This window comes from Urocampus carinirostris, chromosome 4 (genome assembly GCF_059441175.1).
Source record: "Urocampus carinirostris isolate Australia breed hairy pipefish chromosome 4, RoL_Ucar_1.0, whole genome shotgun sequence".
NCBI classification, from domain to species: domain Eukaryota; kingdom Metazoa; phylum Chordata; class Actinopteri; order Syngnathiformes; family Syngnathidae; genus Urocampus; species Urocampus carinirostris.
In genome coordinates this window covers 29,147,036-29,166,340 of record NC_142352.1, presented here as the reverse complement: position 1 = coordinate 29,166,340, position 19,305 = coordinate 29,147,036, and the positions used below count along the sequence as shown (strand labels likewise).

Below are 19,305 nucleotides of genomic sequence, written 5' to 3'. Positions count from 1 at the left end.
GTCAATCATCAGTAGAATCGATCACTATTGGCTAAAGTTATTCGGAGGTCAAGGGGCGGATCCTTTTTATCATTTACAGGCTGGCATTGGCTTGAACGGCAAAACAAATCCTGCAATTGGCCAAAAAAGACGTGTCAATCATCAGTTGAATCGATCACTATTGGCTAAAGTTATTCGGAGGTCAAGGGGCGGATCCTTTTTATCATTTACAGGCTGGCATTGGCTTAAACGGCAAAACAAAGCCAGCAATTGGCCGAAAAAGATGAATGCGTATAGCACGTGGCTGACGGCATACAGGAAGCATTTTTTTACTATTTTGTATTTGTAAATATTTCATTTTCCTGGATTTACTAAACTTACGGGTATAAAAGGACCACGGCTGCACATTATTATGAACTCAACGACTTCGGTGAGCTACTCTGGCTATATATATTATCCCTGTATCTTGTTTCAGACTGAACTCGATGTTTCTGTGATAAGCGGTGCAGATAATGGATGGAATAGAGTGTCTATTTCAAAATGAAACTCAATTCCAAGTGTTTATTGTCATATATACAGTAAAGTTGCGAGCGAAAAAGAAAATAGAAACTAAGGAATGGTTGGCATTTCTTGAATCCCAAGACTTTAACCTTCCGAATGATGGAACGATGCATTTGAGTGACATCTTACGGACACCGCATCCGCACGTGTTCTCGACACGTATTTGCGTCTTTGCAAGCTTTCGGAATGTTAAGGGGGTAATAAGTTTGACTGAACTATCTGACTGTTTTGTCGACGTTCCCATTGTAGCGCCTTATAATCCGGTGCGTCTTATGTATGTAAAAAATAGGACCAAAAACTATTTTTTCGGGGTGCGCCCTATAACCCGGTGCGCCTTATAGTGCGGAAAATACGGTAGTTCAAGGTTGGGTGTTTAAAGCCCTATATTGTATCATGGAATATGTTTTTATTGCGCACATAATCCATGTATGGCAATGTAATATGTACCAGACTATATCCTTCCTCGTCAGATTCAGGTTGGGAGAGGTCAGATTCGCTCCTTGACTTTATCAGCCTGTAACTAGGGCTGCTTTGCACTGAGCGGCTCTCTGCACTCAGACTTTCGCTCCTGCAAAAGCAAATACATATAAACATACATGAACACAAAAAAACACAAGATATTAAAAATTGTATCCAACCTGGTCATGAAAATTAGACAGTCTTGAGTCCCTACTGCAGTTTGTCCCTCTTCTCGGTTTTGCTTGCTAAATTCAGCCAATACAGGGCTAACCCCCAAAATTAGCAGGGCACAACGGTGAATCACAGAGTTACAAGCAGCTGTGTATAGGTCCTGTCCTTCGGGGAGAATTGCATCGCCTCTTCTTCCCTCTTGAGAAAGAATTGTATCTTCCTCCGCTCCTCCTTTGGTTCCTGTTCCCCCGCTTCTGGAAACCAAGCTGGAATCAAGGCCTACGCTAGTAGTCCTTTCTCTGTCCCGACTACGTGCTACCTCTCGTGCTGAGAGAAAACATTGAAAGATTTCTGTGAAAAATTCAAATAAAATAGGTTAGGAAAAAGTGGCAAGACAAAAATAGAAAGCAAACGTGCCAAGCAGTACAGATTTTAAACTCAGTGGAGAAAGAGTAAAATATAAACATACAACACAAAAAGGTTTAGGTTTTGTGACAAAAGGCCACAATATGACCAATAACAATGTATTCCTAGCTGCAGCTCAGAGTCACAAATGTTTCAGGATAAATCCAACTGGTTCTTACTCCTCTGCCCCGAACAACAACATCAAAAAGCTAATTCACCTGACCTGCCCACACACTTCCACACAAAAAAGTAACAATGGTTTCAGTTATGATGGCCAAATATTATGATAAATAATTGTAATTTGTATGCACATGTTAGACATCAAATTAATACATGTATTGGTATATTTAACCCCCCAACATTCCAGTGAAATTTGCCTAAAATCTCAACCAAAGACAAACCCAAAGTAAAATGAATGTTGTTCATGAACTGTTTATGAACGGTTTTGGTCTCTTTTGAAAGGTAACACTGTGAAGTTTTGTCCCCAACTAAACTAATCCCTGCAAGTATGAATAACATTAAGGAATTTAAATTGAATCACACAAATAGACGAGCTGATTTTTTTTTTTAAGTCACATGCCTGCAGATGGTTAGGCATGAACAAAAGCATGAAGTCTTACCAGGTCCTGGGTCAAATTTGATCACAATCTAAAAAAACTAAACATTGTATTTTACACATTTTTCTAAAGGTTCTAAGGGTATGTCAAGGTGTTTCCACAAACGGACGTTTAGAGACAACAAGTGAACAGCTCAAAAACCTCTGCAACTGTGTATTTGAATTTTCCAAATTTCGACAATGTGAAAGAGTTATAAATGTGACTTTTCTTTCTAAAAGTCAATCACTGTGCACACTTGCTTGTAATAATCACACGTAAAAATGGATCCTGAGTTGCATTACACATCTTATGTTAGGCTCTGATTTGAATACACATCGTAAATGTGCATATATTTATGTTGGGAATCATATTGGATAACCAATGTGTGAAATAAAATTTGAATCAATCACTACTGGCTGAAGATTTTTGGACGCCAAGTAAGCCATGTCTGTTTTTTCAATACAGGTTCTCATAGGCTATTGCGGGCTATGGACCATGAAAAAAATCTTGCAGTAGGCCCAGAGTGGTGTTAATCGAAAGGTCAGAGGCTAACAGCCATACTGGAAATCATTTTACGACTGTTTTCCATGAAAGGGAATTGTGGGGCGACACAAACGGATTACAGCAAAGATCATCAAACAATGCAGAAAAGCTTGTAGCGGATTTTTTTTCTTCTGCATTATGTGTTTTGGAGTAAACAATTTACACGGTTGGATTCACGAGACTGTCGTGAATATAACAAGATCATGTTTAAGGGGAATAGTTTACTCTGCTGACTATGAGAGCACTTTATTGGTGGGTATTACTGGCTTTATAGTTTTCAGGTACCTTGTTTCAGACTGATCGTGATGTTTCTGTGATAAGTACATTTTGAAATGTTGAATTACAAGAGTTTAAGCTTTGCAATGATATGAAGTACGACGTATATCAGTGACTAGTGACATCTTGAAGACTCATCTTTGTTTCTCAACGATCTGATGGCCGGCAGGCAGAACGTCAAGGAGTTAACAAGTATATAGCATATTATAAGACTTTTTGTACAATTGAGCATTGGTAACATATAACAAGTGGATGTATGAGTTTGTAATGCATTTTACATTTACAAAAACTGCAAGAAGTACTTACTTCCAGCAGTCATTACTTCATGCTCCCGGTCGTCGTCTTCATCGTCTTGCTCATGATGGCCCTCTTCCATTTCACGATCAGCTCTTTCTTCCAATTCAGCCTCCTCGTCAATTGTGCGAGTAAATGAATGTTCTTGAGGATCCATGTCTAAAGAGTCTTGATTGTCTGAAATCTTACCAGGTGGAGAGTAACAAATGTTAGATGCATTTTATCAAACCTGGCCTTTAGAAGCGTTGTTTCAGCAACAGAAACTCTCCTATAAGCAAGCCCAGTTTGAGATATGCATACCAAAATAGTCACCTGTGAACCCTAGGTGCCCCTAGAAGGCAGAATCTGAAACTTAGTTACATATATATATTCAGGCAGCAAGGCGGCGCAGTGGTTAGCGCGTGTGCGGCACAGTTCTGAGGTCGTGGGAACCTCCTGAGTGGGTTCAAATCCAGCTCCCGGCCTTACTGTGCGGAGTTTGTATGTTCTCCCCGTGCTTGCGTGGGTTTCCTCCGGGCACTCCTGTTTCCTCCCACATTCCAAAAACATGCATTTCAGGAGAATTGGCCGGTCCAAATTGTCCCTAGGTGTGACTGAGCGAGTGAGTTGTCTGTGCCCTGAGATTGGCTGGCAACCAGTCCAGGGTGTCCCCTGCCCACTGCCCGATGATTGCTGGGATGGGCTCCAGCATCCCCGCGACCCTACTCAGGATAAGCGGTGCAAGCTGATGAGATGAGATGAGATATATATATATTCAACTTAGAATACAATGACTCACTGAATGGCCACAAAAATAAAAACAAAATATATATGTGTCAGAGGCATAGCTGAAACGTTAAATTCTTGATTACGGGGACTAACTTAGACTTCTCAGTTTTGTGGGTGATCCATTCCAAGCCGTTAATCAGAAGCTTAGTTTACGCAAAGTGTGTATTTGTCTTAATATTGTTGTGGAAAGGCATGTACACTACTATTCAAAAGTTAGGGGTCACCCGGCCAATGTTGTGTCTTCCATAAGGACAGGCTTTTTTTATTCAAATGAGTTGTAAAATGAATAGAAAATTGCTCGTCTTGGGATCAAGAGGTCGCAGGATCAATTCCCGGCTCCTCTGTGTTATATGTTGAAGTGTCCTTGGGCAAGACACTGAATCCCTAATGCCGCCGATGATAAAGTAGTTGCCTTGCATGGCTGATGCTGCTATCGGTTAGTTAGTGGTTGTAAAAGGGAAAGTGTGAAGCACATTGTAGAGCGCTTTGGGAGGTTTTCAGTGACTTGAAAAGCGCTGTATAAATGCAGACCATTTACATTTACTCAATACATTGAGAAAGTCAGAAATAATGATTTTTATTTGAAAATAATAATTACATACTTCCAACTTTGCTTTCGTCAAAGAAAGGCATTTTCTGTACCAATGTGAAAAAGTAATTGCCCACCAGGGTTCAGGGAAAAGTTAGACATTGAGAAAGTAATGAATATTTGTTTTTGAAAAAAATGTATATCCTTCCAACTTTGCTTTCTTTTCAAAGAAAATACTTTATAAATATATGTATATAATATATAAATAAATACGTACATTTTAAATAAATTATAAATATAGAAATTAAATTTTATATATATACATATATATATACATATACATATATATACATATATATATATATATATATATATATATATATATATATATATATATTTATATATAAATGTTGACGGACCCTGGCCTGTTCTTGGGTCGTGGCAAAGTTGGCAAACCCCCTAGTTTCAGGGAGCAACTACTTTTTCCCATTGGTTTTACTTTTTTTGTGCCCAATAAATGGATGGAATCAACATTTCAAAACGAGGTTGGGTTGTCTCATTGTGATACAAAAAGTTTTTTGATGATGTGAAACCTTTGAGAGTGATAAATATGCAAAAAACAGGGGGAAAATACGTTTTCACGGCACTGTAGGTTAAATATTTTATCATAAAATAGTTTGACAGAAATAAAAGGTAGAGAGAAAACATATTACATATTATATGACCGTTGTAATTGCAACTTACTCTCCTCTCCCTGGATGAAGAATGAGTTTGAATGAAGTCCATATTCTTACACTGAAGGAGGCGGTTTCGTACCACATAAACATTGCGATAGATCTCTGCTAAGGACTTAGATGGCTGGTCTCTATAAGAGAAATTGAATGTAAAAATTAAAAATTCTGAAAAAAATCATTTATTTTTAAACAATCTATTTAATTACCTTCCTTCTTCGTGTGCTTGTTTGAGCAAGCCAGTGTGCTTCAACAAGGCCGCTAAAACAAATCTTGATACGGTATCCAATAGTGACTCATTACTAAGAGAGGCGTTGTCCCAATCTGCAAAATAGAGCCCAATTTTTTCAGCACACTTATAACTTTTAGGACATGTCCTTGCTGTCAAGATTTGAAGCACCAAGCCGACATCAGCTAAATGTGCCCTTATCTTCCTTACAACTGTGTCAGCCAGACAGTCATTCCGTCGAGTAAGAAACATATTGCAAATAAACATTTTAACTGTGACCAATGCTGATTCTGTGCAGCTGTGTAGCCACTAGTCACTTTCCATAATATTGGGTGGAACAACATTCTTCCTTGTTAAACAGAAGCTCTGTATGGGCGATTTAAGAGTTGAAAATAACTTTTTTGCCACACTTTTACAGTTCCCACTTTAATACCTCATACTTTTATCACAAACAACTGGAAAGCCAGGTAGTTTCCTCTCCTTATTTTTATTCAGGTTATATGTCAAAGTTAAAAGTTCCATTAACAAACTATTTTTTAACGTTGATAAGTTTGGTCTTTCTAAAGCAAGCTGGGCACTCCAGTTCTTGAGGGCTGCATGTCCTTCATTATGTTGGAGGTTTCTCTGCTTCAATACAGATGATTCCAATCACGAGGATTTGATGACTTATATCACACCCGAGTTTAAGAAGAGAGACCTCCTAGAAATCATGCAGGACAATGCGGCTCTCGAGGAACAAAGTGCCCACCTCTGCTCTAAACATTGTGACAAAGTCAAACCAATATTACAAATGAGTGGAATTGAATGTTTCAGGTTCTGTTTTATTATTGTGTATCAGCATCGTTCAATTCTTGAAATGGTTTGATAGCTATCAGCCAATGAAAGTAAGCAAATGTCTTGAGGTTCTGAACTTCATCAAGCAAGCTTAATCTAGAAGTAAGGATGTCATGAAAAGTTGGTTGAGAGAGCACTGATTTTCTACACTTATCGGACAGCGCATGTCGATGCCCTGTCAACCTCCAATGAAGGCTTGGTGGATTCCGGCCATTCAAGTCCAAATGATCCATAGGGTCACTAACATAATTGACAAGGAGTTATCAAAAAAAAAAAAAAGATTTGGAGAGCAACCCATTGTGAAAAAGGGCTTAATCTTGCTATGGTAGACTGACCTTTGCTGATGGCATAATCTTGCATGTTGAGCCAGAGGCTGCTAGCAGGTTCTTTGGAGGAGTCTAAAGCCAAATCTACCAGGATGCTTAGGTTAGGATGCACTGTGCAGTCAAAAGGCTTCTGCTCTTCATTGTCTGAGAGTGCAGCTTCCAACAATGAGCTGATAGTGGCGTCTTAAAGAAAAAAAAAAGGTCACCTTAAGTATTTACAAAAAACACAATAGGTTCCAGAAGTACTCCAATCAAGACTACTGTGCAAAAGTATAATTGACATCAATTTACCCAGCTGAGGGATGTCCATCTCCAAGCCATTGCTGAAAAGTGGGGTTCTGAGCCAGTAACTTGTATCCTGCTCCTCCAGAGAGGCAGGAGCGCCCTGCAGCATCCCACCAAGACAACGACCTACCAGCAGGGCTACTGTCCTCTCCAGGTCAACAAGCCACACCCAGGACAACGCTGGCGGGGGAAGAGACATTCCTGAACCTGGCTCTGCGAAGTCTGACATACCTTAGAAATGGAAAGCAAATATATTGAAATCAAGTGTTAAATAGTTGGACAAAATATACTTTTAAGTCAGTATATCCCTTAAGAATCCAAGTTAAATCATATGAAATGATGATCTGGTTACATTTACATACCATGAAGAGGCCATTGCAGCTCCTGTTCCTCCAAGGGGGAGGCAGCAGGCAACAGCCTGTTTAGCCGGTCCAGTGGCGGGAACAGATCAAGGAGGTAGCCAAGCAAAGGCCTCGCCACAGAAACTGGGAGGAGCAGCAATGAGTTGGCGATCTGACAAAGCATACTGCCTGCGGCTGACACGAAGATCACATCTGGAAATTACAGAGATGCATTGAAATTATAAACACCAAAAGAACTCTTCTGGAGGGCTGTTTCAATTAAAATCCTTGTGATAAATAAAAGATAGTGTGTAAAAGTAAAAGCTGGTGTGATGGACAAATCTCAAGATAATCCAGGCTGTGAAACATCAGAGATAGTGACTAATACAACAAATTGAATTGGGTTTTACAAAATCATTCTGATTCATAAACAATGAACACAGCATATTCTTTAAATTTAGACAAACATAACATCTGACTGATAAAAAAAGAGAAACTTAAAAAATACTAGAGGCAAATAAAGCCTTTCATGATGAATGTGACACACAAAAATCTTGCTAAGAATTAGCTAAGAGAAAGCAATACCAATGTACTTTAACCTTGTTAAAGTGATTGCTTAATTGTTCACACCTTGTAGCTTCTCACGTACGTTCCCATTCCAAGAACTCTCTTTTATCAAAGTGGCTGAACGAGAGAATATATCTGTGGCGTGAGGTAGAAGGAGTTGCAAATGCTTATGGAGCAAAGCAACACTGCTGGAGTTCTGGGGGGGAAATGCATACAGCGTTACTGGTATAATTATAGTAAAAGCTTGTCATAAGCACTAAATGAATGCGTTCAGGGCCACAATTTGTGTACAGTTAAAACATTTGAAGAGAAAAACAAATCTATAGTAGCTGCAGCAAATATCAAAATAGTGAAGGTAACCATAACGGATGACATCTAAATAAGTTTGCTCACGCATTTCCTATAGGAATGAATCAATTTCTGTTTTGAAGGCATACCAGGACAGTAAGAAGTATGTTAAAAAGTAAGACATTTAAAGTCTATGAGGACCTGGAATTTTTTTTCAATCCTGGCTTAACAGAGAGATAAAAAAATAATTTCAAACATACAGCTGCAAACAGTTGCAAGTGATAAACGTGCTATTGTAGTCAACCAGACCATTTAAACATTGCAGTACTCGACATTTTCTCTGTCTCTTGGTGGATAGCCATTAATGAAGTAGTTAATTTTTTTCTACTGATGGCAAAGTTGTGCATGAAATCACCGATAAACGTTTCTCATTTTTAAAACTGGAAGATATTGAACAAGCTTCCAACTCATTTTTTTCTGGGTTTGATACTGCTATAGAATTAAGTGTCTTGCCAAAACGCTAGAAATGCATTGTTCATGACTGGGGTTGACCCCTATGTCAGCAGTCAGTTATTTGTAGAAATCTATCACATTGCTATGCTGCAAGGTGAGATGTATACAATCTACCAGAGCTAGTTGCAAAGTGGGTAAGTAGTTGAAAGCCACAGTTATCATGTTCATAGTGAAAAAGTCAAGTACGGAGTAGGAAAGTTGGATATAATTTTTTTTTCCTGTCAAAATCAAAGAAAGCTCAGTCAAGAAAAAAGCCATGGTCTAAGGTTTAAGATTTTTTATTATCAGTCATAACGGCTCAACTCAATTTTTTGGGTCATTTCAAAATGCTTGCAATTCTACTGCAGTTCGAAATGTCAGTAAGAATGTAGGCAACCTGTACGTCGTCAAAAGGCCAATAAAGGCACAGTGGAGGCGAGGCAGTGTTTCAGGAGACTGATAATAGTTATTAAATAACAGCAATTACTTTATATTGGAATTCAATCAAGTCCTACTTGAACCTCGAACTAGACCTTTGTGGTATTACTAAATGTTCAGCCATGCTAACAGTTCGCTAGATGTGACGATATGACATCCTCTTCAGTACAGATGTTCATGAATTAGGTTCCAAACGCCTCCCAATAATAACCCCATTTTTGTATTCTAAATGTGAGAATTGTACTTTTTTTACTGATTATACTTTTATGTCACTTTAGAAGGTGTTAATCAAAACTCAAGACCTGCTTGGAAAGATTCATAAGGAATCCACAAAGACTGTTGAATATTAATACCTCAGTCAGATGGTTGACGTGGCAGTAAGCTAAGAGCTGCTTCTGCAAAGAGCAAAGGAGTTGATGTAGGTGAGCTGGTTGGCTGCTGTCAGAGGAGGACATGCCTTGCTGCAACTTGTCACTGTTTTTCTCTAGCTCACCAAATGCTTGATCCTGAATGAAAAAGTGTTGCCACAAAAAGAGCTTTTAGAGAGAAAAGGTACCCAGAAATATTCATTTGTCAAATACCACACACACAGGAGATTTCCAATTGTTAGATGCATCACAATTCTAACATTAAAAAAATGGGAATAAATTCATGAACATTCAAATTTGGATTATAAAAAAAATGTTTAAAAATGTATGTATGTATGTATGTGTATATATATATATATATATATATATATGTATATTATATAGAAATATAGATATATGCTACTAATACTGGGTAATCCGAGTAGAAAAACACTACAGTATTTCATAGTCCCCTGTTTAAGAGTAGGATGCTCTTGAGCTTGTGGATGCTTCAAAGGACAATGCCATACAAACTAATGTCAACTGCAATGGCAAAGCCAAGCCACCAAAGAGCAGTGTAGGTGTCATTTCTTAGCAGACTTGTTGAGAAACATGGCAACTATTTCAAGCATTTACAAGCACTTCACCCAAAATTCAAACACTTTTCAATCATTGCAAACATCACATTCAATTCAAACATTTACTAGGATTTCAAGCACTCTGGAATTTAGTAACACCTGGGTGTTCCTTCAGGAGATGATGCAGACAACATCTTAAGGTAAATTTCACAAACACAAGGCAACATTTTCATGGATAAATACAAATAAAAACAACAAAAAGATTATTTCAAGATTAAGGGTACAGAAGTGTTTTTTTTTATTAAATTAAATGTTTTTGTGCTATTTTGTGAGTTTGCAGTTCGCATAAACTATGATTAGAAATGGGTCAAATTCTTGTCTTGATACAGATGAAAATTACTAAAAACTACACATGTGTGAACCCCAAAGAGGGGAAAGTATTTATAAGTTAAAAGACAATCATTACATAAACTTAGTCTCCAAATTGCAATCAAATTGTGAGGTATACACACACAAATTCATGAGATTGAATAGATGTTTGACTTTACTTTTGACAAAACCTTCAGTGTATTACTCTTTACATGTAATGTAAACTACTGTGCATTTAATCTGATTGTGCAAGCGAAAACAACTCCAGTACTCACAGTATAAAAACCAAGATTCCTCAGAAGTGTCTTCATGAGTATCTCTGCTAGATGGGTATCAGGGTGGCCTGCTTTGGTACTGTGGTTTGGATCTGCGGACGCTGTAAATACTAGGCCAGAGCTTAGTGCTTCAGGAACATCAGTTGGAGAACTGTAGCCAAGTAGTGAGGCTACATGTGTATGGTCCTGGAGACTGGTAAGGATGATGTCAAGCTGCATTCTCTATGGGAATAAAACATTTTAATTTAGACGTATGACTATAATCCTCCGACCTACACTAGTGAGGATATTGTTGCGCAGAAAATGAATGGATGGATGGACTACAATCCTTGCAGAAACATAACAAAAAAAATTGTACTGCAATAATTTAGATTTCTTGAATTTACTGTCTTTTGCCTGTGTCTTCCATATAATTATAATAATTTAAATGTTTTTCCCCGTAAGTTTAAACAGACCGTAAGAGTCAAAAATGACTCAGCATCCAGTTTAATTCTACGCTTAAAACCTCACTAACTCCTTTTTCGCCATCTGTGCATGACAGCAACGGATACCTGTCCTTTAGAAAGACTCTCCCATCTGTCAGGACCCTGAGGCAGCAAAGAGTGAAGCAGTTCCATCCTTTCTCTCAGTGGTGGCAGCAGCATGGTTGCGCCCACGGAAAGTGTCTCAATCACTGCCTGATATGGAAACAAACTATTTAACTGGTGTGATAATAGAAAGAAGATTGAAGCATTTACAATTTGAATTGTTGACTTGTGGAATTAGCCAGTATCACATTTTCAAAGTGCAATACAATATGTGAATTAAAGTTTGGCCTCTACTACGTACCAAACCTTACGTTTGACATTGCATTACCTCTTGAATCTCATCGGGCACAGAGGAGTCCATCAGTCTGAAGAGCAGATTCCTCAGTGGCCTGGCTTGTCGGCCCAAAATGCTTGTAGCGACTCCCCCAGCAAGTGCTAGCGCCAGATGGTTGGATAAAAGCCGGAGGCACAGCTTAAGAAAGCTATGATGCTCCCTGAAAATATATTGAATCAAATTCTATATATTTTTGTTCTTGGCACTTTTCATTTTGGTTGCATTTTTAAACTAAAAATCTCAAGACACTAAGTACAGTTAGGCCCAAAAATATTTGGACAGACACACCATTATCACAAGTTAGGCTCTACATCCAACCACATGACTTGAAGTGAAATATCTTGACCAGAATTGAAGTGCAAACAGTAATGTTTAATTCAAATGGTTGAACAACAGCAACATCTGACTAAAAGTGAAAGAATTGTATCCCGTTTTTTTTGTTTTAAACACCACGTTTTAGGTCCTCAGAAGTAATTGGACAACTAAATTCTAAACAAAAAGGTTTGTTGTCAAAATTTTCTTGCAAATCCTTTTGAGCTAACTATTTCCTGAAATTTGGAACCCATTGACAACACTAAACGCTGGGTTTCCAAATATTTTTGAACCCAAATGAATATGTACAACAAAAATAAAACCCGCAGCATCCATGCTGCATTTTCAATACAGGAAGAAACCTCAGTCAGAAACAAAGTCTACTGTAGCACCGATAAGGTTGTGTTTTTTTTCTTTTCAAAGCGTTGAGAGGTGAACCATATTTACCTGGAAGAAGGAAAGGGGAGAGGAGGAACTTCACTGTTGATACCATCACAATAATTGTCGAGGAAGGAGCGTAGATGGGAAAAGGTGCTTTCCTCGAGATCCACACAGTACGGTCTGTGCCAGGCAACTACTTGCCTAAAGTGAAGAAAAACGTTCTTGCCAGGTGAAGAAAATCCACACATACATGTTAAATCCAAAACTGATAAACCTCACATTAGCAAGTAACAGGCTTAAGTCAACAGCACCTTTCTTAATTTCTCTCATTTAACAAAGACCTTAGGTAGTGTGGTGTGGAAACCCCAAACTAAATGATTAGCTGAATAGCTCACCTGTCTCTGGGAAGAGCTGTCCAGGCCAAACTATGGGAAGTCCCTGCTGAAATCTGCTGAACCGTCACCCCATCACAACCTACAATCTTTTTTGGCTTAGTGATCGGTCCAGTGGAGTTTCCTTGCCCACACTGGCCCATTGAGTTGTTTCCCCATGCATATACTTCATTGTCTGTAAGGATGAGAAGAAATTAACTCGAGGTTCCCCGGGGTATAGTGATTGGAAACTGGGCCTGATCATGTGACACAGATGGACAAACAAACAAACACACCTTCCTTTTTCTGCACTGATAAAGACCAGCTAAATGTAAGGTTACTCCAAAATAAATCATGCTTGCCTAATTTTTAATAGTTCATCCTTAAAGGGCCACCTAAAATAAGCGTCTACCTGCCTTGTTTCAGTAAAGTAACAGACACAGATAGCAACAAGTAAAATGAAATGAAATGATCTGCATTTATATAGCGCTTTTCAAGTAAATGAAGACTTCCCAAATTGCTTTACAATGTGCTTCACATTTACCCATTCACCCACACTCACGAACCAATAGCGGCCGTGCAGCCATGCAAGGCGCCAACCTGCTTATTGGGGGCATTAGGGGTTCAGTGTCTTACCCAAGGACACTTTGACATGTAACACGGAGGAGCTGGGATTTGAACTGCGATCTCTTGACGAGCGCTCTACCTCCTAAGCTACTGCCGCCAAGTAGCGACTCCTATTAACAGAACTTGAAATTGGTGTTTAATAAGCGCAAATATTTGAGTGATAAGTAGGCAGGATCCTACAGATATCAGTTCACAAGCTCATAGATTTAATTTTTTTTCTCCTTGCCAAACTATCGGATTGGTAGTCTTCAGGAGATACTCAAAATCAAAGACTCTGATGCCAAAAAGTTGATTTGGACATCCCTAGAAATGTTTGATTTACAGACATAAAAAGTTTATCACAATTTTTTTCCTTTTTTTTTGGGTCTGTGGCTGTTGTTTGGGGCAGGCACTTTAAAAATGCAGAAGTTAACAGTCAAAGAGAACTACAAAATAACCTTACCATGCGACAAGGCCAGACAGTGGCTGTCCCCAATGGAGATGTCCACCACCCTGGTTGTAGCCAGCTCCTCGATAAGTTTTGGTCTGAGCGCTGTTGCTTCGGAAGAGCCGCAACCAAGGCAAGCGCCGCAGCCCCATGCATACACCTAAAATTGCAGTCAGTCAGTCTTGTTGAAACATTCATTTATCGTCCAACCTAAGGGGTGCAAGCAGAGTTTAGCCAGTGGGTAGGGAGTGCCATAAACTGGTATTCAAACAATCGCAAGGAAACACCGAGAAGCGTCTTATTTATTTCTATAGCCTCCTACTTCAGTATTCAACATTATCCAACTTATGCAAATAAAAGTGCTGTGGTAATTTTACCAACTGACTTAAAAAACAACGACTGGTAAGGCCAACCTCAGAAGGACAAAGAGCATGAAACAATTTTCTAGAAAATAGTTTAAATTTGGGTTCTCCCAATTATATTACCTCTTCTAGAGCCTAACAATTGTTCCAAACCATAATGCTACCAGATTTGACACTTGTATAGTGTGTTTTGTGGAAAATGGCTCACCGAAGGCTTTGGTGGAGTCTTTAAATTAGGGTTTTGTAACCCTTTCTATTCTGAAGTTAGTTACCTTTTTTCATTTGAATTATAATTACAATTACAGTAGTTTATTTCCAGAGACAAGTCCTATATTGGTTGTGAAATGTCATTGCAAATCAAGTCAATATTGTAGCCGGCAAAGTAAAAAAATCAGTGTCAAGTAAGTTTTGACTTTTGAATTTTAAGTTTTATCTTAACAAATTATATCTTTGAGTGTCTGGAGCTTATGGTTGTTTGATACATTTGGTTGATGAAAACTTAATAATTCTCGGAAAAGTAAGAGGGAAAATGCTTTAAAAAGGCAGTGTATGTCATGAACAATTATGGCCGAATTAGTTAATTTACACATTTACATTGAGCCCATCTTAAATGGTTTCAAACCTTTACAAATTTTCGCCAAGTGCGTTTTAAAAAGGGCTTATTAATAATTTTCAAACAACTGAAAACATACCTCGTAAACAATTCTAAGATTGGATGCTGATGTTCACAAATAAGGGGAAAACAAGATTTTAATGGTAGGCTGGTTGATCAGGGAAAATAGTACACTACCATTCGTCCACATTACCTGTCCAGTTGACGTTAAGGCAAGAGACGACTGGCTTCCAGCACACACTTTTCTGATGAACATTCCTTGCAGGGATTCTACAACTTTTGGTTTGTAGACTCGGTTAGTATCACCATGGCCGAGTTTTCCTGCCAAACGACAATTTAGTTTTTAACGCACTTTAAGAAAATGCATTCTTAAGCGGAATAGAAATGGAATTCTAAAGGCTAATAAGAAAAAAATCTAAGGAAATAGAATACCGTATTTTCCGCACTATAGGGCGTACCGGGTTATAGGGCGCACCCCAAAAAATAGTTTTTGGTCCTATATCTTCCATACATAAGGCGCACCGGATTATAAGGCGCTACAATGGGAACGTCGACAAAACAGTCAGATAGTTCAGTCAAACGTATTACCCCCTTAACATTCCGAAAGCTTGCAAAGAAGCAAATACGTGTCGTAGACACATGCGGATGCGGTGTCCGTACGGTGTCACTCCAAATATCATTTGGAAGGTTAAAGTCTTAGGATTCAAGAAATGCCAACCATTCCTTAATTTCTATTTTGTTTTTCGCTCGCAACTTTACTGTGCATATGAGAATAAACACTTGGAATTGAGTTTAATTTAAAAAAGACACATCACAGAAACATCGATATCACTCTGAAACAAGATACTGGGAAAATATATAGCCGGAGTAGCTCACCGAAGTCGTTGTGTTCAATAATAATGTGCAACCATGGTCCTCTTATATCCGTGAGTGTAGTAAATCCAGGAGAATAAAATATTTACAAATACAGAATAATAAAACATGCTTTCTCTATGCCGTAGACAACCAACCAAACTTGCTAATCACATTCATCTTTTTCGGCCAATTGCAGGCTTTGTTTTGTCCCTTTAGCCTATGTAAGCCCGTAAATGATGAAAAGGATCCGCCCCCTTTACCTCCGAATAACTTTAGCCAATAGTGATCGTTTCAACTGATGATTGACACATCTTTTTCGGCCAATTGCGGGGTTTGTTTTGCCCCTTTAGCCTATACAAGCCTGTAAATGATAAAAATGATCCGCCACCTTTACCTCCGAATAACTTTAGCCAATAGTGATCGATTCAAATGATGATCGACACATTGGTTAGCCAATGAAACGTCGGAATATAAATCCCATCATACACCGCGGACTACTTCACGTTCGGGGGAAAATCTAGTCGGCGGCTGTTGCATTAGTTGCAAGACTTTGCGACACACCATTGAGCCATATATAAGGCGCACTGTATTATAAGGCGCATGGTCAGCTTTTGAAAAAAATTAAGACTTTTAGGTGCGCCTTATAGTGCAGAAAATACGGTAATTACAATAATGTGATAGCCTACTTGGCATGAATAGCAAATATGACATTTCTGGTCTTAATAATTTTATTTTTGAGATCAACAATTATTCTAGTGTTTTCTTTCGGACGTGATAAATATGTGACTTATCTCAAACTAGTTAGGAAAAAATTATATTCATGTCTGCACACCATTGTCTCCTCCTCCAAAAGACCAAACAGTGCGGCCATCCTTTGACAGTGCAATTGTATGAGAGCTACCACAGGAGACTTCTCCCACATTGCTGATGTCTTTGACCAAGGTGGGAATGTTTCGACTGTTGCTGTCACCATGACCTGTATTTGGAAAACACAGCATGACAGACTTCATTGCAAACATAGTGCCATTTTCTTCCACTTCCAATAATGGCGGGCAAAAATAAATATACGGTGCCTTGCAAAAGGATTGGTCTCCTTAAAACCTTTTCGACAAAGCACTATATAAAATATGGTGATCGTTTGTGCACAGCATTTTTCAGGTCATTCCCCAAATGCTCTATAGGAATGCTTTTTTTTTGTCGTCCTGTTGGAAGGTGAACCTGCGCCCAATTCTCAGGTATCTTGCAGACTCCAACAGTATTTCTGCCAGAATCGCCCTGTGTTTTGCTCTATCCATCTTCCTAACAACTCTAACAATCTTCCCACTCCGTGCTAATGAAAAGCAACCCCAGAGCAAAATGCTACCACCACTATGTTTGACAGTGGAGATGGTTTTTTTAAGCGCAATTTTTTCGTTAGCCACTGTATATTGAGCTGTTCCAATGCGTTTACAATTCAAACACTGAACCCCACATTCCTTGGTTCACTTCAAGATTATAGAGTATCGAAAGAAAATGAAAACTGAATTGACCATGAAATAATAATTAATAGCATGAGTTAATTTAATCTAAACAAAATAATTTGGGTGTTTTGGAATAACAGCAATACGTTTCAGAATGTAAAACAATGTGAAAATGCATAACACCCTTCTAAAACCTGTTAGGAATAACATCATTATAAATAACAAGGTTATTTTTTCGGTAACAGGGTAATCAACTGATTACTTTTCCCGCTGTTACAGAATCGCTAATGTTACTGACGGTCAAAAGCAGTGCATTACATAAAACTGTGTCCCCCTTGTTTTCCGCTCTCCAAATTGTTTACTAGTCACATCTTTTCGGATCATGATCAAAGCGGCGCTGCCACGAGCGGCTGCCTTTTCCAGCAGCTGCCCTGTTGTTTTATTGTCTGCTCCTATCTTCGGTGTTTTTTCTTCCCGTTTTGACAACTACACTATGGATTACTTCTATCCTATGGACATGGGTTTTAACGCACAAGAAATGCGTGTATTCAAGGATTTTCAACTCCTTGCCCTGAAGATTTCTCGTGCCGGCGTGATGAAGGGGCCTATCGTGGAGGAAAAGCCGGAGATAGCGAAGCGGCTAGCGGCGTTATAAGTCTTCGGTACCATCCGTAATCATGGTAAATGCGAACTCACGACCAAATAAGATCATCGAGTGCTGGTGGAAAACATCGAAGCGCACAGGGCGCGCAGTTGCTGTGTTTTGCGGAAACGTGGCTCACGTTTAGCATTCCGGACGCTAACGTGTAGCCACCCGGAGCTACCCGGAGCAATCCGGCTTCAACGCCGCTAAACAGAGACACGAAAGCCGGGGAGAATCGGAGAGGAGGCTGACTTGCTAACACGAGGTGGTGTATCCCTGGATTTTCACAAAGAAAAGTTTTCCATCTGCCGCAGGGATGTCGAATTTTTGGACTGGCGTGACGTCATCCACTTCGCTACAAGCACCCCTAGGGCATCATGTTCATCTGTTAATAAACAACAGGGTAGACTGCTGGAAGTGTGAATTTTCTTACGGGGATGAATAAAGTATCTATCTATCTATCTATCTATTTCTCTATCTACCATTCAAAATAGCGACGATCATATAGTTAGATAGCGATTGAGAACAGGGTATTTACTAATGCACCCAAAGTAAAGGCGAATGAGAGCTGAGTTTTGAAAGAACATACGTGGTGTCGTTAGAAGTGAGCAAAGGGAGCCTATGAATCAAAAGCTGGTTATTCGAGATGCCTTTTTTCTCTTGTAATTGGTCAATACGCTTTTTTCTGGGATTCTGTGTTGTTGACTATAAATTTGTTGAGCATAAAAAAGCTTAAAATTGTTTTGATTTTATCTTTTTTTTAATATATATTTTATCTATATGTGTTTTTCAGTGTTAAAGTGTTTGTATAAAAATGTAAAGTATGTTTTTTTTCTTCATCTGGTTTTATCCAATTGTTATTGTATTTATTTTTGTTTATATTTTTTTCTCATTTTTGTCTTTTTTTCCCTTTATTTTCCTCCTTTTTAAGTCATTCAGAGCATGTTACACAATAACTAGTAATGTATAGATTAAATTAAATAAGCTACACCATATATTATGAGACAAATTACTAAATTGCTAAACCCGCGCCCCAGACAAAAGCTTAGTCTTCAGCACATTTATTTTTGATGATTTGATAAAAATTATGAAAAGAAAATAATGCCAGAGCCCCTGTCCCTAAATCAACAAACATACCACTTTAAACTTGTCTCTTTCTTGCAATTACTCAAGATCGGTTAAACTCCTTTTGACCCTTTTTTTCATACATATTGGTTTCAAAACCAGATGCAAGCAGTTATTGTGTAAAAACGTCACAACATTCTGCAAATAGGGAGCCTGATGAGTTTACTTTTGGCGCAGACGGCGTAGGGCGAGAGATGGGAGGGAGTGCTTGCACATTTTGCATAGCTCCACCCATCCCTCCCACTCACCCAATCAAATGACTAAGTTCTCTTCCGGTGTTTTGGCGTATTTACAGTTCTGTGGATTCATCATAAGGTATCTGAACACTGAACACAGATTATATAGTGAACTTTTATATAAAGGATTCTTTAGCGTTGTACAGCCAAAACTAGTTTTTTTTTCCCCCTATTTTTGTGTGACACCTTGACTGTAAATTGTAGTGAAAAACGTGCCCTATATATACTGCGAAGTATTTCTTTGTTGTTTAGCTCTGGTTAGGCTTTGCGTGTACCTGAATAGGATAGACTACTCAAGTTTTGAACAAGATGGAGAAATTTTGCATGCAATCAAATTTGTCTCTGAGCCAC

The 19,305-nt window shown here is 38.7% G+C and overlaps 1 protein-coding gene across 2 annotated transcripts in view; it reads right to left on the bottom strand.

Moving 5' to 3' along the window:
• herc1 (HECT and RLD domain containing E3 ubiquitin protein ligase family member 1) overlaps positions 1-19,305 on the bottom strand; it is a 95,181-nt gene that overhangs the window by 61,968 nt on the left and 13,908 nt on the right. For both annotated transcript variants that reach the window (XM_088334068.1, XM_088334069.1), the window contains exons 7-24: positions 16,323-16,466; positions 14,829-14,956; positions 13,676-13,820; positions 12,631-12,802; positions 12,302-12,436; positions 11,537-11,702; positions 11,233-11,358; positions 10,682-10,903; positions 9,466-9,618; positions 7,958-8,090; positions 7,349-7,540; positions 6,993-7,217; positions 6,711-6,884; positions 5,522-5,636; positions 5,326-5,446; positions 3,297-3,468; positions 1,179-1,521; positions 988-1,108 (exon numbers count right to left, since the gene is read on the bottom strand). In XM_088334068.1, coding sequence (XP_088190194.1) covers positions 988-1,108; positions 1,179-1,521; positions 3,297-3,468; positions 5,326-5,446; positions 5,522-5,636; positions 6,711-6,884; positions 6,993-7,217; positions 7,349-7,540; positions 7,958-8,090; positions 9,466-9,618; positions 10,682-10,903; positions 11,233-11,358; positions 11,537-11,702; positions 12,302-12,436; positions 12,631-12,802; positions 13,676-13,820; positions 14,829-14,956; positions 16,323-16,466 — 2,987 coding nt within the window. The remainder of the gene's footprint in view (positions 1-987; positions 1,109-1,178; positions 1,522-3,296; positions 3,469-5,325; positions 5,447-5,521; positions 5,637-6,710; positions 6,885-6,992; positions 7,218-7,348; positions 7,541-7,957; positions 8,091-9,465; positions 9,619-10,681; positions 10,904-11,232; positions 11,359-11,536; positions 11,703-12,301; positions 12,437-12,630; positions 12,803-13,675; positions 13,821-14,828; positions 14,957-16,322; positions 16,467-19,305) is intronic.